The 24,568-nt window shown below is 40.4% G+C and overlaps 3 protein-coding genes across 7 annotated transcripts in view; 1 reads left to right on the top strand and 2 right to left on the bottom strand.

Annotated features, from left to right (window-relative positions):
* Nucleotides 1-2,940, top strand: part of nfatc1 (nuclear factor of activated T cells 1) — a 32,264-nt gene extending 29,324 nt beyond the window's left edge. For both annotated transcript variants that reach the window (XM_042076178.1, XM_042076177.1), the window contains one exon: nucleotides 981-2,940. In XM_042076178.1, coding sequence (XP_041932112.1) covers nucleotides 981-1,036 — 56 coding nt within the window. In that variant the 3' untranslated portion in view covers nucleotides 1,037-2,940. The remainder of the gene's footprint in view (nucleotides 1-980) is intronic.
* A 2,407-nt stretch (nucleotides 2,941-5,347) lies between these two features.
* Nucleotides 5,348-24,568, bottom strand: part of slc52a2 (solute carrier family 52 member 2) — a 39,556-nt gene continuing 20,335 nt past the window's right edge. For 2 of the 4 annotated variants that reach the window (XM_042076175.1, XM_042076174.1), the window contains exons 2-5: nucleotides 24,377-24,514; nucleotides 23,175-24,051; nucleotides 22,727-22,850; nucleotides 19,810-22,513 (exon numbers count right to left, since the gene is read on the bottom strand). In XM_042076175.1, the coding sequence (XP_041932109.1) occupies nucleotides 22,304-22,513; nucleotides 22,727-22,850; nucleotides 23,175-24,051; nucleotides 24,377-24,506 (1,341 nt within the window). In that variant the 5' untranslated portion in view covers nucleotides 24,507-24,514 and the 3' untranslated portion in view covers nucleotides 19,810-22,303. Of the gene's footprint in view, nucleotides 5,359-5,558; nucleotides 5,562-19,491; nucleotides 19,503-19,809; nucleotides 22,514-22,726; nucleotides 22,851-23,174; nucleotides 24,052-24,376; nucleotides 24,515-24,568 lie in introns of those variants that run through there. The other 2 variants (XR_006026078.1, XR_006026077.1) reach the window with 2 other exon arrangements.
* si:ch73-196l6.5 (riboflavin transporter 2) lies at nucleotides 14,815-19,010 on the bottom strand. Its single transcript, XM_042076187.1, has 4 exons — nucleotides 18,976-19,010; nucleotides 16,307-17,434; nucleotides 15,862-15,985; nucleotides 14,815-15,684 (listed from the first exon to the last, which is right to left on the bottom strand). Exons 2-4 carry the CDS (start codon nucleotides 17,401-17,403, stop codon nucleotides 15,475-15,477), a joined length of 1,431 nt encoding a protein of 476 aa, XP_041932121.1. The 5' UTR covers nucleotides 17,404-17,434; nucleotides 18,976-19,010; the 3' UTR covers nucleotides 14,815-15,474.

Raw genomic sequence — 24,568 nt, 5'->3', positions numbered from 1 at the left:
GAACAGTGTATCAGTAATTTTACGTCTAATTGAATTCCACTGGCAAATAGGGCAGTGCCTAGGTTTATCTGTCAAGGCCTCTAAAAAGACACTTGTTTTACTTCAAAACATGTTTAAAGTTAAATGAACAAATCACCCCCTCAACCGTATATCTTCTAACTTGCTTTAATGAAACCTGTCAAGCAGATCGACATGTTTCAGCCCTAGGCTATCATTAATGTCTACAGACAAATGACTGTGAAATGACTTACTTTATGAGGAGACTTAACATTGCTTAACATCAACTTAACATCTCTTAGCCGCTTATCCATCTTTTCTTTTATCAAACAAGTGTGGAACTGAAATGCATTAATGCCCCCCACTGCTAACTGTACACCCTGTCACTACAGTATATGCAGAGCCTTTGCCCCATCTCCAGTGCTTGTCCGGCGCCATGTGTGGAGGAGGACTGTTTGTGTAGCACTGGGTTCCCGCTCGGGCTTCTCGATCCACTCCTTGGGTCATTTCCTCTCCAAGGCAAGCCAAAGAACACAGCAGATAGGGACGCATGCGGTCACCACAGCAGTGTGTGAGAACCCGAGCAGTGGCAGAGGGCAGGAAGAAGCAGAAGGGAAGGAGAGAGTGAGAAGGAGGAGTGTGGGGGTAGATATAGACGATTAGTCTCTGAAAAACAAGTGGACATCAGTTCACACTCCTCATTTGGCTACAAGGGAAGATGGATGGACAAATGGTTGAATGAATGTTGAAATTATGCACAGGTTTAATGATTTAACAGGTTTAATGCTCATAAAATGCACTACAGTATATTGCTGAGATTATGGTTTATTGACGAGAGAGCAGTTCTTCAATTTGACTATTTATATTTAAATATGTGTTGTTGTTGTTGTTGTTGATTGATTAAAGTTTAAATGATATGCCAGTATCAAATGTCAGCCCACTCTGGACTTAAAAATATGTTGTTATCTGTGTTTCATCCACAGTCAATGAAATCATTCGGAATGATCTATCGAGTATCACTGTCCACAGCCATGCATAGTTTTGGAGAGGCATCAAAGGACACAGGGGCTAACATGGACCCAGATGAACTTGAAAGAAAATTCCATACTCATCAACCTGCCCTGCATTGCTACCCAAGCACAAACAAGTCCAAATGGAGCCTTTACAACCAAATTCAGACCTCCTATACAAGAAAAATTAAGCAATACTGGAAATTATTGCCTAAAAGGACAACTGGACCAAGAACTGACTTTTATTTCTTTCTTTTCTATCTTTTCTGTCATCGCAGAATTTAAATTATTATCAATCCTAAATGTTTTTTATGGCTGAATGTATGATCAATCATCCAAAAGAATTATTTCTGAAAAAAGCTGAAGTGCTTTTAAAAGATGCCCATTAGAGCATCCATTCAGGCGGGAGAAACAAGATATAATTGACTTGTGGAAACAACTCACCTTGATGATATAATGGCCATAATCTCAGCAATATTTTGGCAGAAGCTTTTGCTAGAGATCTTTGTGATATTAGCCATTCCATCATTAATGTTTATGTTTGAACTTTTTTCCTCTAGATATTCATACACAGCTGAAGAATAAACTGGATTTTTTTCCCTTTTCTACTTTTTTTGGAAATTTCACATTTACTTAAAATGTAACTTCTTTTGAGGTATTAATTTATTATTTCATTTAATCTTTTTCTTATTAAGGAAGAAACTGACAAAGTGTTATGAGATCCATTTGCAGGTGCCCTTGACCTGCTAATTTCTTATGTACCAGCAGAGGATGATGTTGGGAGATGTTGAGATTGCAATGACATGGCTACTAGTAAGAGTAGTGTTAGAAATGTTTAGTAAGTAACTGGAATTGTCAAGTGTGATATACATTCACAGCACATGTTTGAGACACATTGAAGAAATCTGTAGATCCACAAGTGTCTTTTTAAACATTTGAATGTTTTCAGTGAAAATGTTCTACCAATAACATCAAAACAATTTTTTTTTAAACATTTCATCAATTGTGCCTTAACTTCTGGGCCTCGGACCAGAACCATTGATCGTGACTCTTAAGTGTGTATATCGCAATATGTATCTAAAAGGGAACGCTTGCTTGAACTATACAGGAGGGCACAGGCCACACAATATGGTGCACTGCATAACATGAGAGAGGGAAGACATAGTTGTGGTGGTTGTCACTGAGCGTCCTCTTGTGACTTGCACTGGTAGTGCAAAAAAATCAGAAGGCTTATGACTGGAAGTAATGTCTCAGACATGACTAACGCATGCTTTAGCTCTTATTTGTAGTCGAATTCTTTCTTTTCTAAGACTGAGACTGAGCATATTTTCAAGGAGAGGGCCATTTGTGTCCTCTGCTGTGCTAATATAAACCTCTGCATTTTTTCTACATCTTTTAATCCATATATGAAGCTACAAATATATGAATATTTGTAATGTGTATGACATTTATGTCTTTTTTATGTCATTTTTACACAATTTTGTACTACACTATTCTTCCTTAAGTGGATAATTCAAAGACATAAAATTACTCAATTATTATTTACCAGCAAATAGTCTTTGGCAATTATGCTGTTGCAAATAATGCACCCAAGAATGTATAAAGTCACATCAGTGCTCTCTGTGATTGCAAACACTCTATACATGTTTGGTTAGTTCAAAGTACTGCAAGAGATTATATTCAGTTAAGATTGATTTCAGTAGTTGTCATCAACAAGAAAAAAATGTCCATATCAGTTTTGTTTTTCTTCATTACCAAACAATGCAGCTGACTTGTACAACTGATGCCAAAGATTTCACAGGTGGACATCTTTGAAAAGACTGTTTGCACTTTACATTGTAAAAAACAAGAATCTGTCCTCTCACGCCTTGTAAAATAGCAACATTTTATCATTTGACATGATGTTAATTCAAATAAAATCAATATACTCTAATGGAGAGAAATGTGTACATTTTGTACCGTGTTTTGAACGTCATCCGTCTGTGTAATGCTGTGTAATACAGTAATGTCCTGTGTATTAGCCGCATTGTGTATAAGCCGCAGGGTAGTGTTTTATGCAAGTTAAAAAAAACAAAACCATATTTAGACCATATTAACTGCTCCCATGTATTAACCTCATAGCTGAATAAATTTTGCAAAATCTATGTATAAACCGCGGCTAGTTGGGAAATTACGGTAGTGTTAATGAAGGAATTCTCATCAAATGCAGACCTGCATAAATCCTGTCCTAGCAACAAAGGTTGGGTTCTAGAGAAGCATTTTATGACTCTCAATTTTGCTCTCCAACTGACTTTGTTCTGGAAGTTCTGATGCTCGTCTAGGTACTGTTTTGCGGAACTAGCACAGTACTGGCTTGTTTCTGGAAACCTGACTGAAGCAGTCACATCACTTTCTTGCAGTGAATCCTGTATTTCATCTGAAGAAGCTTGAGGTTTTTTCTTTCCATCCCGAGGCTGAAATCTTTGTTGGTCTGCCTGCCCATGACTTGGTATCAACCACTAATTATCCACTTCTTTATCAGACTTTGAACACTTCTGACTGGCATTTTCAAATCTTTGGATGTCTTTGTATATCCTTTTCCTGATTTATACAGTTCAACTACCTTTTCCTGCAAATGTGCAGAGGTCCATAAGTGCTATGAAACTCATTGACTATTTATACTGTAGGCTACACAATTACAATCAATGCCATAGATGAGGAAACTTACCCATAATAGTCATTTCAATTGTCATTATTATTTAAAAAGGGCACACACAGTTATGTGATAAAATGGCTTCACCTGACCACTATCCCTAAATAAAAGGTTTTCTTTGTGATCAGTCATATTTTAAAAAAACTGGCCAATATTTCATATATTCTGCCAGGGTATGTAAACTTATGAGCATGACTACCAACATTTCAAAGATAAATCAACGTTCTCCATAGTTATCCTAAACCCCATCAAATAATATTTAGTTGTAGTTTCACAAGACAGATACATCAATCTTAATGATTTTGTTTCTCACACTGTTGCGTGCCATGTTATTAGAGAGCATGCAAAATAATCCAAACCAAAATGTTTCAGCACCATAAATCAATTCGCTCCATTCAAATCATTCAGGCAAGTATGATGAATGGGACCGAGTCAAATCAGGATCTCTTGAGGTTATCTGATGTTCTAGTTTGCATTATATACATGTTAAAAAAAACTTGGCAAGTCTGACAGATTGAGGGGACAGATTGAGGAGCCAAAATTTTGAATGTTTACAACTCTCATGCCCCTCCCCCACTACCACCGAGCACCCTCTCATTGAGTTTGTGCTCGTCAGTGCGCACCAGACTGCACCAGACTGTGATTGACAGTCAGATCTCACACAGCCCTGCTCTGATTGGACCAGAAGAACCAGGAGCTGTGGATTTTTGCACAACAAATAACAAGCTCTAGGTGAAGATAGAGGTGCGAGTTTTCTTCTAAAACCGGCTGATTTATGTTGTTCTGTCGGAGCATAGTGTCGGATTAAGTGAATATGATCAGAAAATCTTGCCAACTGTAGCTTTAATTGATTGTATCAGTATGTCTTGTATAAAACACCTTGTACATCATCTGTCGCTTCTCTAACTTGTTCCATAATTCTTAAAAACTTGTAAAATTGCCTGTTTTTTTCCTTAAGGTCCATAAGTCTTCACTGCCTTGGAAGTTTTTTTTTTTTTTTGTGGACAGGGATTAATTTCTTTTGAGAGATATTCAGCTTCAATGGCAAATGGATTACTTTCTGAACTCAAGTGATCCAGCAAATTTGACACATTTCCGATGCCCATATCCACTTGGACATCAAATCTTCATGTGCATTTTTGACATAACTGCGTGTTCTGGGACTGCCAATAGTCATACCTCCATCATCAAGTTTGCAGATGACACAGTGATCTTGGGCCTGATTAGTAACAACAATGAACAGCTCTACTTGGATCAGGTTGATGAGGTGGCACTGTGGTGTCAATCTAACAGCTTGACACTGAATATCAATAAAACCAAGGAAATGGTAGTGGATTACAGAAGGCAGCAGCAGAACTACAGTTATACCCCACTAATGATCAGCGGGCAACCTGTAGAGAGAGTCACAAGTTTTAAATACCTTGGTGTCCACATTACTGAAGACCTAACATGGACTGTTAACACTCAATATGTTCTGAAGAAGTCCAGACAACAACTCTACTCAAAGTTTCTACATCCATCATGAAGGCCTTCTACACTTCAGCGGTTGAGAGTGTTCTAACTGGTAGCATCATCACCTGGTATGGGAACTCCACAGTTAGAGATTGTAGTACTCTGCAGAGAGTAGTGCGCTCAGCTGAACGTACTATAAGAACTCAACTCCCTGCTCTACAAGATATCTATTCCAGAAGAGTACTCCTAAGAGCCCAAAAGATTCTGAAGGACTCTTCTCATCCTAACAATGGATTATTCCTACCGCTGAAATCAAGAAGACGCCTATGTAGTCACAAAGCCAGAACTGAGAGACCCAGGAGAAGTTTTTATCCCCAGGCCATCCGAACTCTGAACTCACACTATACTGACTTTGCACACATTCACTCTTCAGCACTCTCAAACATTTCCCAACTCTGAACTCACACTATGCTGACTTTGCACTCATTCACTCCTCAGCACTCATGACCCCCCCCCCCCCCCCCCCACACACACACACACACACACACCTACAAGACTTTTAGCACTTTTACATCCCTCACCCTATGCTATAGACCTTTTATTTATTTTCTTATTTCATCACACGTCAAAACACACACACACACACACACATCTGACTTTCTCCAACTTTTGCACATCTCCATAGAACTTTTTATTTATTATTTTTGATTTCTCCTCCATCTACCTATGTCCTTGATCGCCTAGCCTTTCTGCCCCCCATCCCCAACACACACACAAAAAACACACACACTTACATCATCACTGTCATCACCTCACATACATACAGCACACTGCTTGCTACAGTAAGCCTCCTCTACTTGCTGCACACTGCCCCCCCTCTCCCCTACATACACAGCACATTATTTCATCAGGAAGCTTCTCCAACACACATCCCCAACATGATGCGTCAGCTTACTCAAATACTCCCCCCCCCCCCCCCACTTTGCACAAATAGGCTGACACCAGACATAATTTCACTGCATTTCTTACTTCCAGTAACTATATGCATGTGACAATAAACTTCCTTGTATCCTTGTATCCTCTCAAAGACTGAACTGCTGGTCCTCCCAGCTAAACCTACCATACATCACGACATCAACATCAAATTTGACTCCCTGTCTGTTTCACCTACCAGGACTGCAAAAAATCTAGGAGTTGTTCTCGACAACCAACTAAACTTCTCAGATCATGTTGCCTCAGTCACTCGGTCTTGCCGTTTCGCACTCTACAACATACGGAAAATCAGGACTTACTTGACTCAAGATGCTACCCAACTTCTGGTTCAGGCAATAGTCATCTCACGACTCGACTACTGCAATGCCCTCCTGACAGGTCTCCCAGCCTGCACAGTGAAACCACTTCAGATGATCCAGAACGCGGCGGCACGCCTGGTCTACAACCAACCCAAAAGGGCACATGTTACCCCGCTGCTCATCCAGCTACACTGGCTACCTATGGCGGCCCGCATCAAATTCAAGGCTCTAACGCTTACCTACAAAGTAGTCTCCGGTTCTGCTCCCACCTACTTGAATGCCCTCATACAGACATACGCTACCTCCAGACCGCTGCGCTCCTCAGACGAACGACGTCTAACTCTACCACCGGTACGCTCAAGCCAATCCAAACTTTTCTCATCTGTTGTTCCTCGTTGGTGGAACACACTGCCAGCTCCTACAAGGGCAGAGACATCCTTCTCCATTTTCAGAAAACTCCTGAAGACCCAGCTCTTTAGAGAACATCTCCTCTCATAGCAACACTTACAACAAGTCTTACTGATCCTAGCACTCACCAGCCGTCTCAAACTGACAAGTAACTGTTAAAAACAGCACTCACTGATGCACTTATTCTTACTGTACTCTAATGTTTTTAAATTGTCCTAAAATTGTTGAGAACTGCTCTAAAACTTAAACTGTTTACTATGTTGTTAGTCGCTTTGGCTAAAAAGCGTCAGCCAAATGTAATGTAATGTAATGTATCCTTGTCATGCGCCACCTTTGGATCATACTGTCCAACGTACCTATCGACATCCTCAACCTCAACGTCTCCATCTTAAACATGATTCAGTGCTTCTTTCACATTTTCGACATATTCATGACTACTTTGCTCACACAGTATTTGGGACAGGCAAGAGACATTATGATGTGGTTTAGTATCACTGGAGGCCCTCTGTTCATGTGCATCATCTGTGTGGAACGCTACATTGCTGTGGTGTGGCCAACGCATTACCCAATGCTGAAAACGTATCGGTTCAGGGAGGTTTGCAGTGCAGTAAGCTGGGCAGTGAGTCTTTTGCTTTTCCTTACGGTGATTTGCACCAAGTAATTCAACCTCAACTCTATTACAAACACCATCTTAAACACAATGATTGCTATATTTGGGTTCAGTTTCTGCACTAGTCACATGTAACATTAAAATTCTTTATACACTGAAGAAGTCAGGTCCGGGTAGAGATGAGATGCTCCCCATCAAGATGAAAGCTTTTCAAACAGTCCGCCGAATCTCAGTCATCCTTCTGAGTTGTTACGTTCCTGCGTCATTTCTAGCAAAAGTTTTAGTTCAGGACATCACTAAGGCCACTCAATGTATCATGATTTCATATTGTCTCAGTTTAATCCTGATGGCTGGTGTCCTTTACTCGTTCCTTACTCTCCACAGCAAAGGGAAGCTTTGCAGTTGCCTCAAGAAAACACCCACAGGAACATCACTCACTGTAAGTGAAAGAGTCTCGGGTCTCCATGTCTACCTTACATGCAGCATCCTTAATAAGCTATAATTAGTATTAACGCATGATTTCACTTTCTTTCAGTCCTTGACCATATTCCTGCAACATTCCCTCAACAATCTCCACAAGTGTACAACAGGACTGCATGACAATGTTCAGTGCTTAGACCTGTCAATCACTCCTTATTTACTGTAATTGTTGGGACTGGTGTTTATGGTGTGACTATTTATGTGTTAGTCTGTGTATGTAATTTTGCTTTAGGTTTAGTTGTGGTCCATCAAATAAGTAGTAGTACTTGCTCCAAGCTCCAATAGCATTTATTTCATATGAAAGGTTGTAAAAGGGAACACTGCAGCTTGAACTATACAGGAGGGCACAGGCCATGCAGTGGTGCATTGCACAGCATGAGAGAGGGAACCAGTTGTGGTGGTTGTCACTGAACGTCCTCTTGTAACTTGCACTGGTAGTGCAAAAAAAACAGAAGGCTTATGACTGGAAGTAATGTCTCAGACATGACTAACACATGCTTTATGTATAGCTCTTATTTGTAGTCTGATCATTTCTTTCTTAGACTGAGCTACATATGTTTTCAAGGAGAAGGTGATTTGTTTCCTCGTCTGTTCAGTCCTTGACCATTCTGCAGCAGTCTCTACATGTGCACAAGAGGACTGCATGACCACGTTCAGTGCTTGAGCCTGTCAATCATGTGGTTTAGACAAGCGGTTGATTTATGTCTGTGTTTAATCTATGTGATGTAATCTTCAGTTGTGGCCCATCAAATGAATAACAGCCCTTGCTCCAATAATAGCTTTTATTTCTCGTGAAAGGTCTCTCCTCCAAATAACAAGCTGTCATAAGCTTCAGTGTTGCAAACAAGTGTGACAAAAATGGAAGTAGCTGAGGACAAACTGAATTTTATGTTAAAAAGATTATCTGATTTTGAAGTGTGAATGAGCTAAATGAGTAGAATTTGTAGTCTAAAGTATTTTACATACACATAGAAATAAGGCACACTATATTTTGACATATAATACTAAAGTGAATATTTTGTTTTGCTGTTTGCAGTCTGTTTGATTTTTTTACCCAGCCTATACACAGGGGTTTTCATTTACTTTATGGACATAAAAAGATACCTTTCCATTTACCTATTAATTTCTCTCCTGATTTAATGCTCACTGTGCTCAATGATAATGTGACTGAAGTCATTTGTCCCGATGATCACCAAATAAAGCCAGATTTTCACAAATATTCAGTGTTGTTGTTTTTATTTATATATATATATATATATATATATATATATATATATATATATATATATATATATCATTATTCTCAATTTTAAAATCGGTCTGTTTTACATCTATTCTAATACATACATGTGTGTTTGTCATCAGGATACATAATGGTTATTTAGTCTATGTCGTCTTTCTACTCCTGCAATGTAATCTACAGCACAATGTAAAGCAAATGTAGGCTACTGTTACAGTTCCATGTTTACATAAGATTTACACTTATATACTTAAAAGTGGCAAAGCTCATTTACAGCTTTGAAAAGGCTGTTTGCACTTGACTTCACATTGTAAAACTTCACTATGTTTTTGTTGGACAGGACATTAAAACAATGAAATCAATTTAATATTAATTTCTGTCCATTAATTTATCTCAATGTCTCAGTTGTGGACTCAGTTGTAGTCAAATGATGTAGGTTAATGGAATAATTGTGCATGGTTGTTTTGCTTTAGTTCAGTAAGTACATTTCAGTTTGCCTGCTAGCTAGCTTATCAGTAGGCTATACAGTCTCTCAATGGGAATTTATGTGATCTATTTACCAGTGCAATAGCTACTTCTGTCTAAATAATAGGCCTATTTACCTCTCCTTATTCAGTGTAAACTTGGAAAAAGATCAATCTAGTATTTTGAAGTAAACCCCACCCATCACTGCCTGTGTGCAAATAAGTTAATTGAATATATTCACCATATATGTTCATGTAAGATATCCACATATATGTTACATTGCTGGGTCCCACATATACTTGCATATATACATTCTTGTACTATATATGTATTAAATATATTGTAGCCATCTATTTAAATATAAGCTGGATGTAGCTGCATATATGTGAATATATTTTTTCCCTTGATTTTTCTGTATGGGTGGGATAATAAGTCATCTGCTTTAGCCTCTACACCATTTAACACTGCTGTTGTTAGGGACTGTGAAGATTATAATACTAAAAGCAAGGCAATACTTTAATTAACATAAATAGCAAGAGTGAGCCAAGTAGGGGAGCAGTGTCTTAATCAAAATTAAGCTACAGGATAGATCAATCATTGAGTCACGAGATAAACATCCACTTCGCAAATTTTGGTTAGGCGGTTGTGATTTTTGGTTAGGCGCTCCGGACACCAACAGGAACTACCAAGGAACGACACAAGTGCGACTGCCTAGGGGCAGTAGTTCAAATGACCGAACTTTGCCTCCTTGTTTGCGATTGAGAGTTCGAACTACCCTTTCTAGAACCACCAAATCCAAGAACGATGGAGCGAACTACCAAGGTTGCGACGCAAGTTAGCAAACGATGCTTTCTAGAAACGACCCCCAGGCCATAGGCGCCCGATATTGTTTAATTTTCCGATTGAGATATCCACGCTCTGGCTATTCTAAATGCAAAAATGCATCAGGGAGTTATGACAAAACTGTAACTAACAAACTAGATCCTAATAGAAAGCTGTTAGCTTCCCTAAGCTACAGATAGGCCTATAAGGTAGGCCTATTTACAAAATAAATTGTCAATAGGCTATGCTGGCGACACAAATAAAATCTCCTTTGGAAACCAATGGCTTACGCCTTACAGTATCAAGCGGACTTAAACTGCCATATCGTGCGAAAAGTTGTAATAAAATTCACGCAGCTCCATGAGTCAAGGAAAGCGCGAATGAAGTAGCCACTTAATGGGACCCACTACACAGTAGCTTATGGTGTGTTGCTAAAGCAGCCATAATGAAATGAAGGTGTCATTGTTGGGATACTTCACACACACGTGCTTTTTAATCTCACAGACTACAATTACCAAGATGGAATCAAAGCACATCGATTCCCCTCTCACACCCTGCACGCACTTAAAACAAATAAACAGGCGTCTCAGTCTCATGCATGTAGGCAAAACTGTATCAGACCGGTGTAACGTTGGTAAATCTTCCATTGCACAGAATGATTTTTGTAGCACGTGCAACAAATGACAGTCAAAAGATACAATTACAGTGCTGCTATCAATTTGCTTGGTATAACCGCATTTATAGTTTTCTACAAATGCAATCAAATTGGCCTCCATCACTCAACCAACGCTAACGGTAACATTATTGTACCTAGGTCCTTATTGATATTATAAGATTAACGTACCTGCAGTAAAAACCAAGCATTTCCGATAAACATTCTCAGATTTATTTCGGCTTCAAGAAGAAATGGGAATTACATTTCAAGTGAACATCGTCCTATCCTTATTAGACGTTCTCTGCAGTAAAATACAGTCCTTGTAGGAAGCGTCCATTGTTTTTCCAACCCACTTTTAACTTCCAACAAAATTACGTCTCACTGCAACGATGCGCCATCTAGTGGACAAACGACTACTTATCGCCAATACTGGAAATGCAGCCATGATGATGATGTTGAATATTTGGCTTTCTTTTAATCCTACTGAATTTGTAATTATGTATCGGCCATTCTAATACCGATAGTATGTGCGTACCTATGTGTGTGTGCATGTGTATATGTGTGCACCGCCATCTACAGGCCAATGAGTGTACAGTCACTAAATGTACACATAACCTACATTTTTTAGACCCCCCCATGGATGAAATTCTATGAAACTTGGCATACCCCCAGAGAATGCCAGGTCAATCATACACATAAAATTTGGTGCAGTTCTGAACATCTTAACTGAAGATAGGGGCGAATAAAGCAGAATGATATTGCATTTTCATTTTTTACCGGGGGGGTGCAAATCACAAATGAGTGATTATGGGCGAGGTTGATGTGGGCCCTTGAGACCAACATACCATAATAGATTCTTCATCCTCAGTGCCACGGTTCAGGTAGTTATTTAGGAAAAACTGCTTTTTTTGCGGTTCGGGGGGCCTAGCACGGGGGGGGGGGGGGGGGGGGGTGGCCCCCGGGGACGAAACGAAATGTTTCCGTAAAAGTCTAGTGGGGCTACATACCCACCAAATTTCATGTGCACCGGTGTTTCGGTGTCCCAAAAAGTCAGGAAGTAGATGACGGAAAAAAAAAAAAACTTTGACAATCATTATATGACCACTTCGATAGCTTCGCTAGCAGCGGTCATAATAGCCTGTCTACAAATGTGTTGCATTTGCCTGGTTTTGCGAATGGCCTTTTGAAAGCCTCTCTACAGTGTTGTGTGATCTGTCAGGTGAAACCATGAAAATGAATCTATAATAAAATTTGTCACAATTGTTCACACTGAATCTCTCAGACAATATAATAACATTTATTCGTATAGCACTTTTTAAGCACAGAGCACAAAGTGCTTTACAGACAAACAAACAAACAAAACAAAACAAAAAAAAAAACAATAGTAATGATAACATTAATGATAATAATAATAGTAATAATAATAATAATAGTAATAATGATAACATAGTAATACATAAAAGGACAATCTACCAAACACAAACTTAACTCAATATAAGAAACAAAAGGAAAAATATACAGTACAGTACCCAAGACAAAATAAACAAACAGAAATTATAATAATGATAATAAATTAGCAGAGACATCTAACCAGTAGTGGAATCATTCACTAATTAAGGAAGGCAATTGTATATAAGTGGGTCAGACTAGATTTGAAAACAGCCACTGATGGTGCAGATTTGATGTTATAAGGGAGGCTGTTCCAAAGCTTGGGTGCTCTAGCTGCAAACGATCGGTCACCCCTAGTTGACAGTTTACTTTCTGGAACAAAAAAGTCCCAGGCTGGAGGATCTGAGTGGCCGAGCCGGACAGTAAGGGGTTAAATAGTCAGGTGCCAAACCATATAACGCAGGTTATGAGGATTTTAAAATCAATCCTATAACTCACTGGCAACCAGTGAAGATTGGCCAGAAAAAATGAATATAGATGTATCTAGCCTCCATATCCTACCATATTACACATGTGCCTTCCCTTAAGGTGACTTTACTGCAGGTGTTCTAAATAGGAAACTATGCAAATCAGTTGTATGAAACATACATGACGTATAATAACACTCAGACAATGTAGGCTATGATTTTTGACATCCTCAATCAAATGAGGGTCTACTGTGAGGGAGTGTTGTTATTTTTACGTTAGTGATGGCCCTCCCAGCTTCTATCGGCTGTACAAACTGAGTGAAGACATAAGCTAAGCTAGGCCTATGGTTTTACCATAGGCTTACACCAGACAACTGCCTTCGTGTCAGCACATTACTTCATCTGTTTGGTGAGTGTAAACCAAATCACTTAATTGCTGATTCAACCTGTCTTAGAGCATCTACCCATTAAATTGCATTTAGCCTGAATACAACAACCAAACTGCCAAATCAGTACAAAAATTGATATTGAATTGTTGATAAATTAATTAATTGCCAGTGGTAATTAATGCCCAGTTGCATTTCACAGATCTGCAAAATGTTGGATCCATCCTTGATGAATTCGACCACAAATGCCTCAAATTACTGTTTTTGGGATCCAGCTGCCCCTGATGTTCTCTTTTCAAGCCTCTTTGACATGGTTATATTTATGGCTGGACTGCCGTTAAACGCTCGACTCCTGTGGATCTCAGGCTCAGTCCACACTTTCAGCCTCCACCTTGCAATCATTGACATAGTCCAATGTTTCCTCCACCTTGTTGACATTGTTATTGTGTGTGTTTTCCCGAGCTATTTGATGATGACGAGGACGGCAACAATTGTGTTTTACTCTGTAGGTTGTCCCCAGATATTGGGTTCTATGTGCATCGAGCGTTATGTCGCCGTGGTGTGGCCAACACGTTACTTTTTGCTGAAAACATACCGTGTTAGGGAAGCATGTTGTGCTATAGCGTGGGCCAGTACCCTTTTACTCACCGCGGCTACTTTTCTGTCAATCAACGTTGCCCTTCTTCAGGATGTAATCGGTATTTACCTGATTGTCTGGGTAAGCAGTATGACGTTCAGCAATGTCAAAATTCTCCGAACACTGAGAAGATCCGGTCCAGGCAAAGATGAGATGCACCCGGTAAAACAGAAAGCTTTCTGGACAGTGCGTCGCATTATGGTTGTTGTTACCATTTATTACCTTCCCTCGGCAATCATGCTTAAAATAGTAACTTCACCGACCATCGGACCTTGCTATTTGATACCGGTGCCTTTAGTATTATTGACTTTAGCCAGCATTTGTAATCCACTCATTATCCTTTACTCTAAAGATGAAATCATGCAATGTCTTCGGAGAGCACGTGCGTCATAACGCATGAGCAAACCATTTTAGGGATCTCAGAAAAGAAGAAAGTTAAGCCTAGAATTAAATGTTTTGATTGGTCATCACATACACCTGAATTCAGAAGCTTTGGACTATATCTTTGGACTTTATCTTTACAAATAACACTAAGCATGCCATCAGCCTCAGGTTTCTTCCTACCAATGGGAACCATTCATGCTTCTAACTTTGTTTGAGTATTTTGAGCCACATACGTTTTTATATTAGCTGTTAATAGAAATGTTATTAAAGTTAAAGCACACTATATAGTAGCCTTGACAAAATGTGGTACATGTGCATTTACAGTAATAATATATAAGGTAGGCTAAGTCTATATAACCATAGGCTACTAACATGAAAAAACAATAACATAATATTTACATATTCCAAATACACTTGTTTAGCCTACATATTCTAAATACACTTGCAATGTTTAATCCTAATTTTTACCCAGGTGAAGGACAAGAACATTTGGTCCCTTCCCTCTGACCATCAGATAGCCTACTGCTTTCCTGTCTATAACACCTTTGTCGCAAAATGAATAAAATGTTTGCCTGTGTACCTGACATTTTGGATAACAGCTGTTGCATGGATGTTAATGATGATTATTTGGATACTGTATATATTTCTGCCTTGTTGGTACAAATGTCCTTTACAAGAAAGAATGCATTTATCTACAGGGATCCACTCCATTGTAGCATAAAAATGTAATTTATATAATATTTTGACCCTAGTGGCTTAAAAAAGCAATTTTCTTTGACATAGCGACATGTTATGTACATAAATGTACAGTATATTCTGGTTTACTCAAAACTACTCCCTCATAATTTTGGTCCCCAATGAAAATGTACACTCATTATAATCCTAAATAGACCTTGAGTTGTTACTGGATTTTTTCATGATGCTAAAAATGTATCATAGAGGGTACATTCAAATAGGCAGGACGATAAATCAGAGGTAAATGTAATCTGCCATATGCCATAGATATACTAGCTGCAAGACTAGACAGAGGTGATGAGACTGTGATGTAAAAAGATCACTGATCATACAGTGATTTGACTATAGTTAATTTACAGACACCAGGTATTACATGGGTCACCAGATTTGAAGAGACTATATACGTTTACCAGTGGGAACATGGTAAGAGCCCCAACCATGGAGCCAAACTGCACCACTGCTCCACACCACACGAGGGCGCTGTGACCCTCATCACGCAGGATCAGTCCAATGATCACCTTCACATAGGACAGGGTGAGGACAAAGAGGACCCAGGCTCCCACCTACAGCAACAGAAAGCACATTTCTTTCAGTGATATCAAAGGAGACCATGTATGAGCACTCTCGGAGAGTAGTAATGAATAGAGGTTAATGCATAGTCTACACAAAAAATCTACTCTGCATGTACCAAGCTAAAAATGTCACGAGGGATGTACAGTACACTCTGAGTCTATACTTACAATGATGACACTTCCAGCTATATTACCAACCAGGAGAGGACAGGGACTCAGCACAGCCATGCCCATGATGTAAGCACCAATGGCTGTCCCAGTGGCTGTGAGTATGCCCATGAGGAAGAGAGACCTAGTTGAGAAAAACACAATCATTTTGTAAAATATGCAGCGAGGTATTCCAAATAAATATCAATCAACTTGCTCCTACAGACTTAAGTAGCCAGATGTTCAGTTTAGTGGGACTATAACAGAAGATCACTATTACAAATGAGGATACAGTGTTGACAATTAAACTAATTATTAACTAAATATGCAGTTTGGTAAAATGCTTGATAACTACATCTATGAGATGGACATTGTTGCTTAATAGTATAACATTTTACAACAAAAATATACATAAATGGCAGCCAACAAGTGGGAGAGTGTGATTTTGAAGCTAGTTAAAACTGACCTTCTTGGAAAGACCATGGCAATGAAACAAGCAACAGGGTTGGCCACAGCAGCCATGGTGGCAGACCAGTGATAGGCCACATTGCCATAAGGCAGGCAGGAGTAGGACTGCACCGACGGAAGCACAGAGTTGGTTAAGGCGTTCGCCCAAGCCAAGACGCAGAAGATGTAGATGACCTCTGGCCAGCTGTAGCGACCCGTCCCAAAGCGGCTGCGGAGCTTGGAGCCGGCCGATGCGATCATGTACTTCTCCTCGGCTCTGTTGCCTTTGGGCTTCCTGTTTACCTTCCTGACAGAGGCTGGGTGCTCGCAGGGCACGCAGGGCAGGCAGTTGAGGAGCAGGAAGGAGCCCAGGCACACCAGCATCATGGCTGTGAGGAAAAAGAAGAAGACCTGGGCCGAGAAGTTCGCCAACTGGTAGTGTGGCACCAGACCCGCACCCGCAGCATCGATTGTCACACTGCCATTCAAAAACCTGGAAGAGTCTAATTGTGTAGTAACATTCATAGAGTGGAGAGTGACCCCCGCTTGGGTGTCGAACTCCCAGCTGGCGTTCCCTGCTGGCACGCTGGCATGTCTCACCGTCGTGGTGGCATTCACACAGCGCATGACTCCCACTCCCTGTGCCAGTGCCACCAGGGCGGGCAGAAGGCCACTCAGGCCCTCGCCCACGAAGTAGCTGGTGAGGTAGGCGGGCGGCAGGCGGTTCATGAAGGGCAGGAAGGTGACCGAAGAGGTGCAGTCGACCGCCGACACCAGGAAGGTGAGCGTGAACAGTGCCACGCTGCGCTGCGCCCCGGCCACTTCAACCGTCTCCCGCCAGAAGAAGGCCAGCAGAAAGGTGGCCACCGTGCCCAGGCTCACGACGGCGTAGATGAGGGCGGACTCGTTCAGTCGGCCGGGGCAGAGGCGGTGGGCCAGGGTCACACAGAGTGGGCCCACGTTGGCCAGCTGGATCAGTGCCGACAGGTAGGAGGGCAGGTACCAGCCCTCGGGGATCTGGGGCACAATGAGGGGCAACTCTACCCACAGTCCACAGATGGTCACCCAGGAGCCCAGGCCAAACAGGCAGGCCAGCACATGTGTTAGAACAGACATGGTGGTCTAAGTCCACAAACACAAACAAGGTCTGTAAATCAGATATGTCACATGTTAGAATTCCATCATGGCAGCAGAAAATATTTGATCTGATATATGGCAAAATATTAATATTATTTACGTAAAAATATGACCAGTATTGAAAGCAGTGCCCTAGACCATAGTAACATTTGGTAAAGGTAGCGAGTAAATTATATGCTACTGCATGGTACTAGACTCTCTTGTCTAACAATAACACTTTCAGCAGTCCCTAAACCACATAAAATCAAAGATACCACGCCCCGGTCATTAACCTCACAGGGACATCAAACACACTCACATGTGCTAGCTCAGGGTCCCAGGGGGCAAATTACTGAATGTTGCTGCAGACACTCAGATGTTGGAAAGCCTGGTAAATTATTCCTTTGCTAAGTTAATATTTTCTGTTCATGGCATAGTTATGTTTTTTTTCTGTTGCTAAGGGAACAGTGTCTATAAAATGTTATAATGTGTTCTATAGGCACCACACCCCAAGAACTGCAATCCACATCATACAACACGGTTCACAATGAACTTTGCTTAACATAATTGTGCTCGATTTCAATATGTTTTTAGATAGATAGATAGATAGATAGATAGATAGATAGATAGATAGATATTTTATTGATCCCCAAGGGGAAATTCAAGGTCCCAGTAGCTTATGACACCTCACACAACATAAACATAAGCAGGATGATAATATCCACATGACTAAAATGAACAGTAAAAGACACTAAAGATACTAAAACAAGGATCCACATGAATGTACTAAGGATGTATAAGCATGACATGCAATACCCTCAATAGAGGAAAAGAAATATCAAGAAAAAGCAGTATAGTCATCAGGGATGAGTTATGCAAAGTAAAACATCATTGGGAAGTCTGAAAGAAAAACAGAGGTCAGGAACTTTCTAATTTTGAAAGGCTAACCTAGTTGTTATGCAAAACAGACTTATTCAGGTGTGCTAACATCAAACTTTTGAAACATTCCCAAAAATAACACCCAGGACAATGCACGGAAACCCCAAACACACTTTAAGCCAACCCCCATTAGCTATTATCTAACCTTGTTGCACAACCATGTTACATATGGATATTTAAGCAACTTCAGTCAGTATTGATTACAATGTATTTAATATATTGATTACAATCGTCATGCAAAGAAATGCACAGGGTTAATTTATTACCATTTTTGAACTAAATAAAATGACACAATAAACACAGGTATGTACATATCTTATGACTATTGAATGCGGTGGTAGTGTAGTGGTTAAGGAGCTGGGCTAGCGTGCAGTAGCCTGAAAGTTGTCGGTTCAATTCCCAGCTTCCACCGTTGTGCCCTTGAGCAAGGCACTTAACCCCAAGTTGCTACGGGGACAATGTGATCCCTTGTAATATAGCTGACATATGTAAGTCACTTTGGTCAAGAAGTGTCTGCTAAATGTAATGTAATGTAATGAATGCATATGTCCAATTAATTAATCGTTAATCAAAACATTGCATACCATTTAATTAAACAAAAACAAAACAAAGGCAAAAACTGGCTGCACTCACATTTGAGATGCACAAACGACCAGAGTCTCCTTCTAGATGAGTCTTCTAAAGCGCTATGCAGTGATTTGTCTAGAGGGGGACAACAGGGGCTTTTATTTTCAGGGTTAGGTGGGTGTATTTCCCCCGGCCACCCATGAAAACAGCCCATGTTATCTAAGAGAAGGGTGGCCCGTCTACAACTCCCTGTGTGTGTGTGTGTGTGTGTGTCAAACGTGACCAGGGAGGGTGAAGACAGAGGCATGGATAACACCTGGTGAATCATTAGAAGATACTGAATCCTCCCTCAACATTTGTGGTTGTTGATGTCTGGGCATTTTACACGCCCTCACTGCAGAAGACTATACCCAAAATAACAATACTTAACTTATGGGTAAATATCAACTGAGCTGAAGTGACACTCCAGCCATTGTTATATCAGCATTTAATATTTATTATAAGCAGAGCATTTAAATCATATTATAAGCAATAGTGTTTCTGTAAAATGTAAATAACAGTCTGGCTTCAGAAATGTTTTCTTGGAACAAAATCTCCATTGAAAAAGTCCACAGGGTCAGTTAGAAAACTATTGAGAGCAGCCTGGATGACTGACCTTTGCCTCGGTTTCTTCCCCTCAGGTTAAGAACTAAGCCATATGATCATAGTTCCTGTTTAAGGGTTTGTTTCCTACACATTGTTCTACCGTATAGTGTCCAAGATCACAAGGCTAAGTCTCGCATGTGACCTTGAATACAACATCTGTTACGGCCCTTAAGAGTGAAGGCTCTCACAAGCTAAGAGTGGTGCCCAAGACAAGAGGAAACAAGGAAACAGAAGATCAAACAAAACTATACAAGGTTACAGTTATCTTCGTTTATTTCAAAAGTGGCTTACAGTACATAAAAGGATACATTCTTGTGACACCACATAAGTGACCAGGCCTGCTTGAATCCCATTTAAAGAAAAAAAAGATAATAAAAAAAAGAAAGATAATCCTTTAAAACACGAAAGACAAAAATGATAGATTGGATAAAGGAATACATGGTGTAATGATGGCTTATGGTCTCAGTGCCATAGTAAACACAATTAGAGTTTTATTAGAGTTGGCTCAGATTAAATTATCTAATTTCTCAGATGAACAAAGTTACATGTTCTTTCTTAATTTTTTTTTAATTTGTTGAATCATCACATATCACGTATGTAGAAATTATATCATTGCACACTGAAACACTATGGTAAATCCGTTGGATAAAATATCAACATCACAATTACTTTCTGCAGTATTACTTTCCTTTCAGGCACTACAATAAAAGGAAAAAAATGATTAAAATGACAATAAAGTTGGTGCGTACAAGACGGTAATGAATGATGCAAGTCAGCATGTTTGTTTAATTGTTTTCCATTGTGTGGTTTGTCTAATGTATATATACAAGACAAAGTAATCTGATGTAAATGGAATGACCATACAAAACAAAATGCGCTCCACTTCAACTGAAAGGTCCCTTTAGATACAATACTACTTTTGGCACAATATATACAGTAAGTCCACAATAAAATGCTTAGATTTGGAATTCCCTGAGCTACAATTAATATTGTTAACTGTTCATATAATTTCAGAATACAAATCACACTACTCAGGAATTCAATTGGTAATTAATCTCACTGGCTTCACTTCACAACAGTTTTCTTGGAACAGTCCTTCAGATCCATATTAATACACCGTTACTTGATGTGAGAAAACAACCAGTAGTCTCTTAACATTTCAGTAGTAAGCAATATAACCCCATAGCCATGATATAACATATTGCTGCTGTCGGGTGGAAACCTCGTAACCTCGAAAACTCCATATTGCTTTTTTTTTTTTTTTGATGACACAATGTTGATGACAATGCAAAAACGAATGGATTTGGACATACAAAGTTTCTACCCGACAACAGCAATATCACTATCTGAATGGCCCCTGATGCACTACACTACATCAACTAAAGGTTGTTCATAATTGGACATTGAACAAACCACAACTTCCCTGGTATATTCATGGCCAGGATGTTTTTGAAAAAAAAAAAAGGCACTTTTAGGCAACAACTAAAAATATGCACTTTCATAGATTAACATAAAATGAGAGGTCATCTTCAAACCAAGAAACAATAACAAACACTACCTCATCAAAATAAAAAATAAACATCAAATATCAACAATGGCAACATCATTCTGAGCTGAAAAATCAGTTATTCATACCAACTCTGTTTGTGCTATAATACTATTCTAATTCAATAGTCTTCTGTCCCTCAAATAACTAACAAATAACTTTCCCAGATACCAGTATATGCAAATACAATTTGTGCATTTGAGATAAAATAATAAAGAAAACTCTGTTACACTTTACTTGACAGCGTCGACATAAGAGTGACATGACACTGTCATGAACGTGTCTTAAACAAGTCATAAACGTTTACGACATAACGCTTCTGTTATTAAGTGACATTCGGATAACAAGTTAAGGTTAGGGTCATGTCACTCTTATGTCGATACTGTCAAGTAAAGTGTTACCGAAAACTCAAAGATATGAGACATAATGTCTTCCCATGATTATACTGACTTCCTTGTTACAGAAAATAATAATGGTACATACAGCATCACTGAGATGTTTTCCACAGTCTGGAGCTTCAATTGTTTCTAAGATGGTGTCTACCATAAATGTTTGTATTCTTTATCACCTAGGGAGCCTTTTTCTCTGTAGAATCTGCCAACAACATTGTCAGACATGTCACAGTATACAATGGTCTAACGAAATCTACTAGATGGTCCACTCCTTTGTTTATGTTCTTTCTGTGATTAAAATTACATTGTCTTGGCCTTGTCATCCAATCAAACAAAGCATTGTTTTTCAGCCATTAAAATACTGTCACTGTTTCTGTAAGGCTGCAAATAACACTTGTGATCTTGCCATTAGAGGCAATTGAGAAAGTTACAGTAAAAAGGCATTAACTGTTCTATTATGACTAACATAATATTTCAACAGCATCACTATAAATGAGAGTAACTTACAAAACATACGACTGACTCATTAAAATATTCCAGTTCCCTGATACAACATTTGAGTCTAACAAATGCTTCATATGCATGAAAAGTGGGAGCAGCAAGTGAGTGCAAGGAGGAGACACTGAAAATACCCAGGCAGGAGGCCATAAATCAACCAGTGACCTTACAGCATCAAGGCACTTTGTTTAGCTTACAGAACGCGTGAAATGGCATTCCTGCCCTATGATTTCTTTGTTTACATGTTCATTACACTTCGGATCACACACCAGTTTGGGATGCTCCCACAACACTTCTGGAGATCGGGAGATTGTCAGCTGCAGTTGTCCACACATTCCTTGCCACTGGAGAAGACCTCATAGATGTTGACCAAGGGGAATATGGAGAGTGCCCCAAGCAGGGAGCCTGCCTGGATGAACACCCCACACCATAGCAGTGCCGCGTGGCCCGCCTCATGAAGCAGCGTCCCGATCGCAACCTTCAGGTAGGAGAACAGCCCAGTGAAAATGATCCACGAGATCACCTGTGTGGAAGAGAAGTGTTCACAGAGATGTAGACGTTCTATTGCCAAGATCAAAGTGCCATTTTTTCCACTTCAAAAAGATAATTTCTAACCCATCGCCCACTTGAAACCACTTTAAACAATGTAACACAGGTGACTACCACAACCAATCCCTCCATCTTTTGGAGAGATATTAAGATTTTGGTCTTTCAAGCCTCTGTGGGTCTCACTTACAACAAGGGAGATGCCACTTGCACTGCCCAGGAGGGGTGGACAGGGGCTGAGGGCAGCCAGAGCCATCAGGTAGGCAGCAAACACACCTCCAGCGCAGGCCATTATGCCCAGTCCCACACTAGACCTGCAGCACCAGGACAGACAAACAGAAGGGGCAGTCAGTGAGTTTGCAGATAAGAGTTAGCTGACAATCAATAAATGGCACATGCAATGTTTGCGTATATAATACAGGGATCTTAACTGTCCTCAAGGAAAATTTAATGATAAGCAGGGGATGCATATTTTGCTTGAAATGATGCTATGGACTGAATACAACAATAACGCAATGTTTTACATAATTTGTGCGCATACACTGAGCTATATATGTATTCAAACAGTAACGTGTAGAAAGGGTACACTGGTTGATCAACTACATGAGTGTGAGAACGAGGCTCCCCTACACACTGACCTCAGGAGAACAAACATGGCCACAAAGCAGGCCAGAGGGTTGGCAATGTTGCCGAGGACGACAGATAGGTGATAGGTCATGGTCCCATAGGGCAGGCAAGTGAAAGTCTGAACAGATGGCAGCACCCCATTGGTCAACGCATTCGAGAGGCCCAGCAGCACCAGCAAGTAGATGTTCCTTGACTTCCAGAAGGTCGCTGGTTCAGGAGCCGCCGCAGGCTTTTCCAACTCCGCCTCCTCCTTGCACACGACTACATCCCCGTTCTGCAGCGGGTGTGTCTCCCCGCCCACTGCCTCGCCGTTCTGCGGCTCGGGGTCAGGAACGGCGACCTCCTGCTGTGCTTCTCCATCCCCAGAGATCCTCTGACTCAGCGCGGCGAAGCAGAGGCCCGACACGATCAGCATGACTACCAGGAACCAGAAAAAGTTCTGGGGCGGGAAGTTCGCATCCAGGTAGTCGGGCTTAACGGTACCATTGACGTCGGTCCTGCACTCAAGTTTCCCCACACCCTGACCTAGAGCCACCGTGCACGGGAACAGCGCGCTCAGGCCCTGGCCGATGAAGAAGGTACGGATGTACTGCGGCGGGAGGCGGTACATGAAGGGCAGGAAGGAGACGTTGGAAGTGCAGCAGACGAAGGCCAGGACGAAGGTGAGCATCAGGAAGGCCAGTGAGTGCTTGCGCCCGGCCACCTCTATCTTGTAGTCCCAGAGCAGCGCCAGTAGGGCAGCGGCCACCACTGCCAGGGCCTGGATACTGTGGATCAGCAGCTGCTCATTCAGGCGACGGGGGGCAAAGTGATGTGTGAGCGTCACCACCACTGGACCAAGGTTCCCAAAGGCGATCAGCACCGACAGGTAAGCAGGGAGAGTCCATTCTGATTGAGATAAAATCATTTTAAATATAAAGTATCATTTATTATATTTGTATTTAATATAACTGTGTTTGGGTCAATCATTAATGTTAATTTAATGTTGACACTAATGTTTCTAAATATGACTGCAAACAGCGATTAATGGGAAATGGGACCTTGTGAATTGGAATTCATGAATTCAATGATACCCAGCGCTGATAGTTGAATGACTAAAAAGTCAAATCTCTCAGGAACTAATGATGTGTGTAGCAAATAAAAATGTATCCAAATGCTTTTATACACATACAAAGCATGTTATTGGTTAACAAGAAAACAGAAAATATTTAACCTTCTGGCAAGAATCTCACAATGACTGGCAGCTCCACCCAGAGGGAGTTAACTGAAATCCAGGAGCCCATTCCAAACAGAGCCACCAGTAAGTGGGTGACTGCCGCACGGTTCCACCAAGTGTCTGCCATTTAGACTACTGTGTGGGACACAAATTTGCAAATCTTTAAATAGATACAAAAAAACAATCCAA

The sequence above is a fragment of the Alosa sapidissima genome, chromosome 21 (genome assembly GCF_018492685.1).
Source record: "Alosa sapidissima isolate fAloSap1 chromosome 21, fAloSap1.pri, whole genome shotgun sequence".
Lineage (NCBI taxonomy): Eukaryota > Metazoa > Chordata > Actinopteri > Clupeiformes > Clupeidae > Alosa > Alosa sapidissima.
The sequence above is the reverse complement of the archived record's forward strand: the minus strand, read 5'-3'. Positions and strand labels throughout refer to the sequence as shown.

Bases quoted from the DNA above. Each gene is read 5' to 3' on its own strand.
- si:ch73-196l6.5 (XM_042076187.1), bottom strand. From the start codon at position 17,403: ATGTCTGTTCTAACACATGTGCTGGCCTGCCTGTTTGGCCTGGGCTCC. The intron at 15,986-16,306 runs GTCAGTTTTAAC...TTTCTCAACTAG, and splicing joins GCCATGGTCTTTCCAAGAAG to GTCTCTCTTCCTCATGGGCA. The intron at 15,685-15,861 runs GTAAGTATAGAC...CTGTTGCTGTAG, and splicing joins TAGCTGGAAGTGTCATCATT to GTGGGAGCCTGGGTCCTCTT.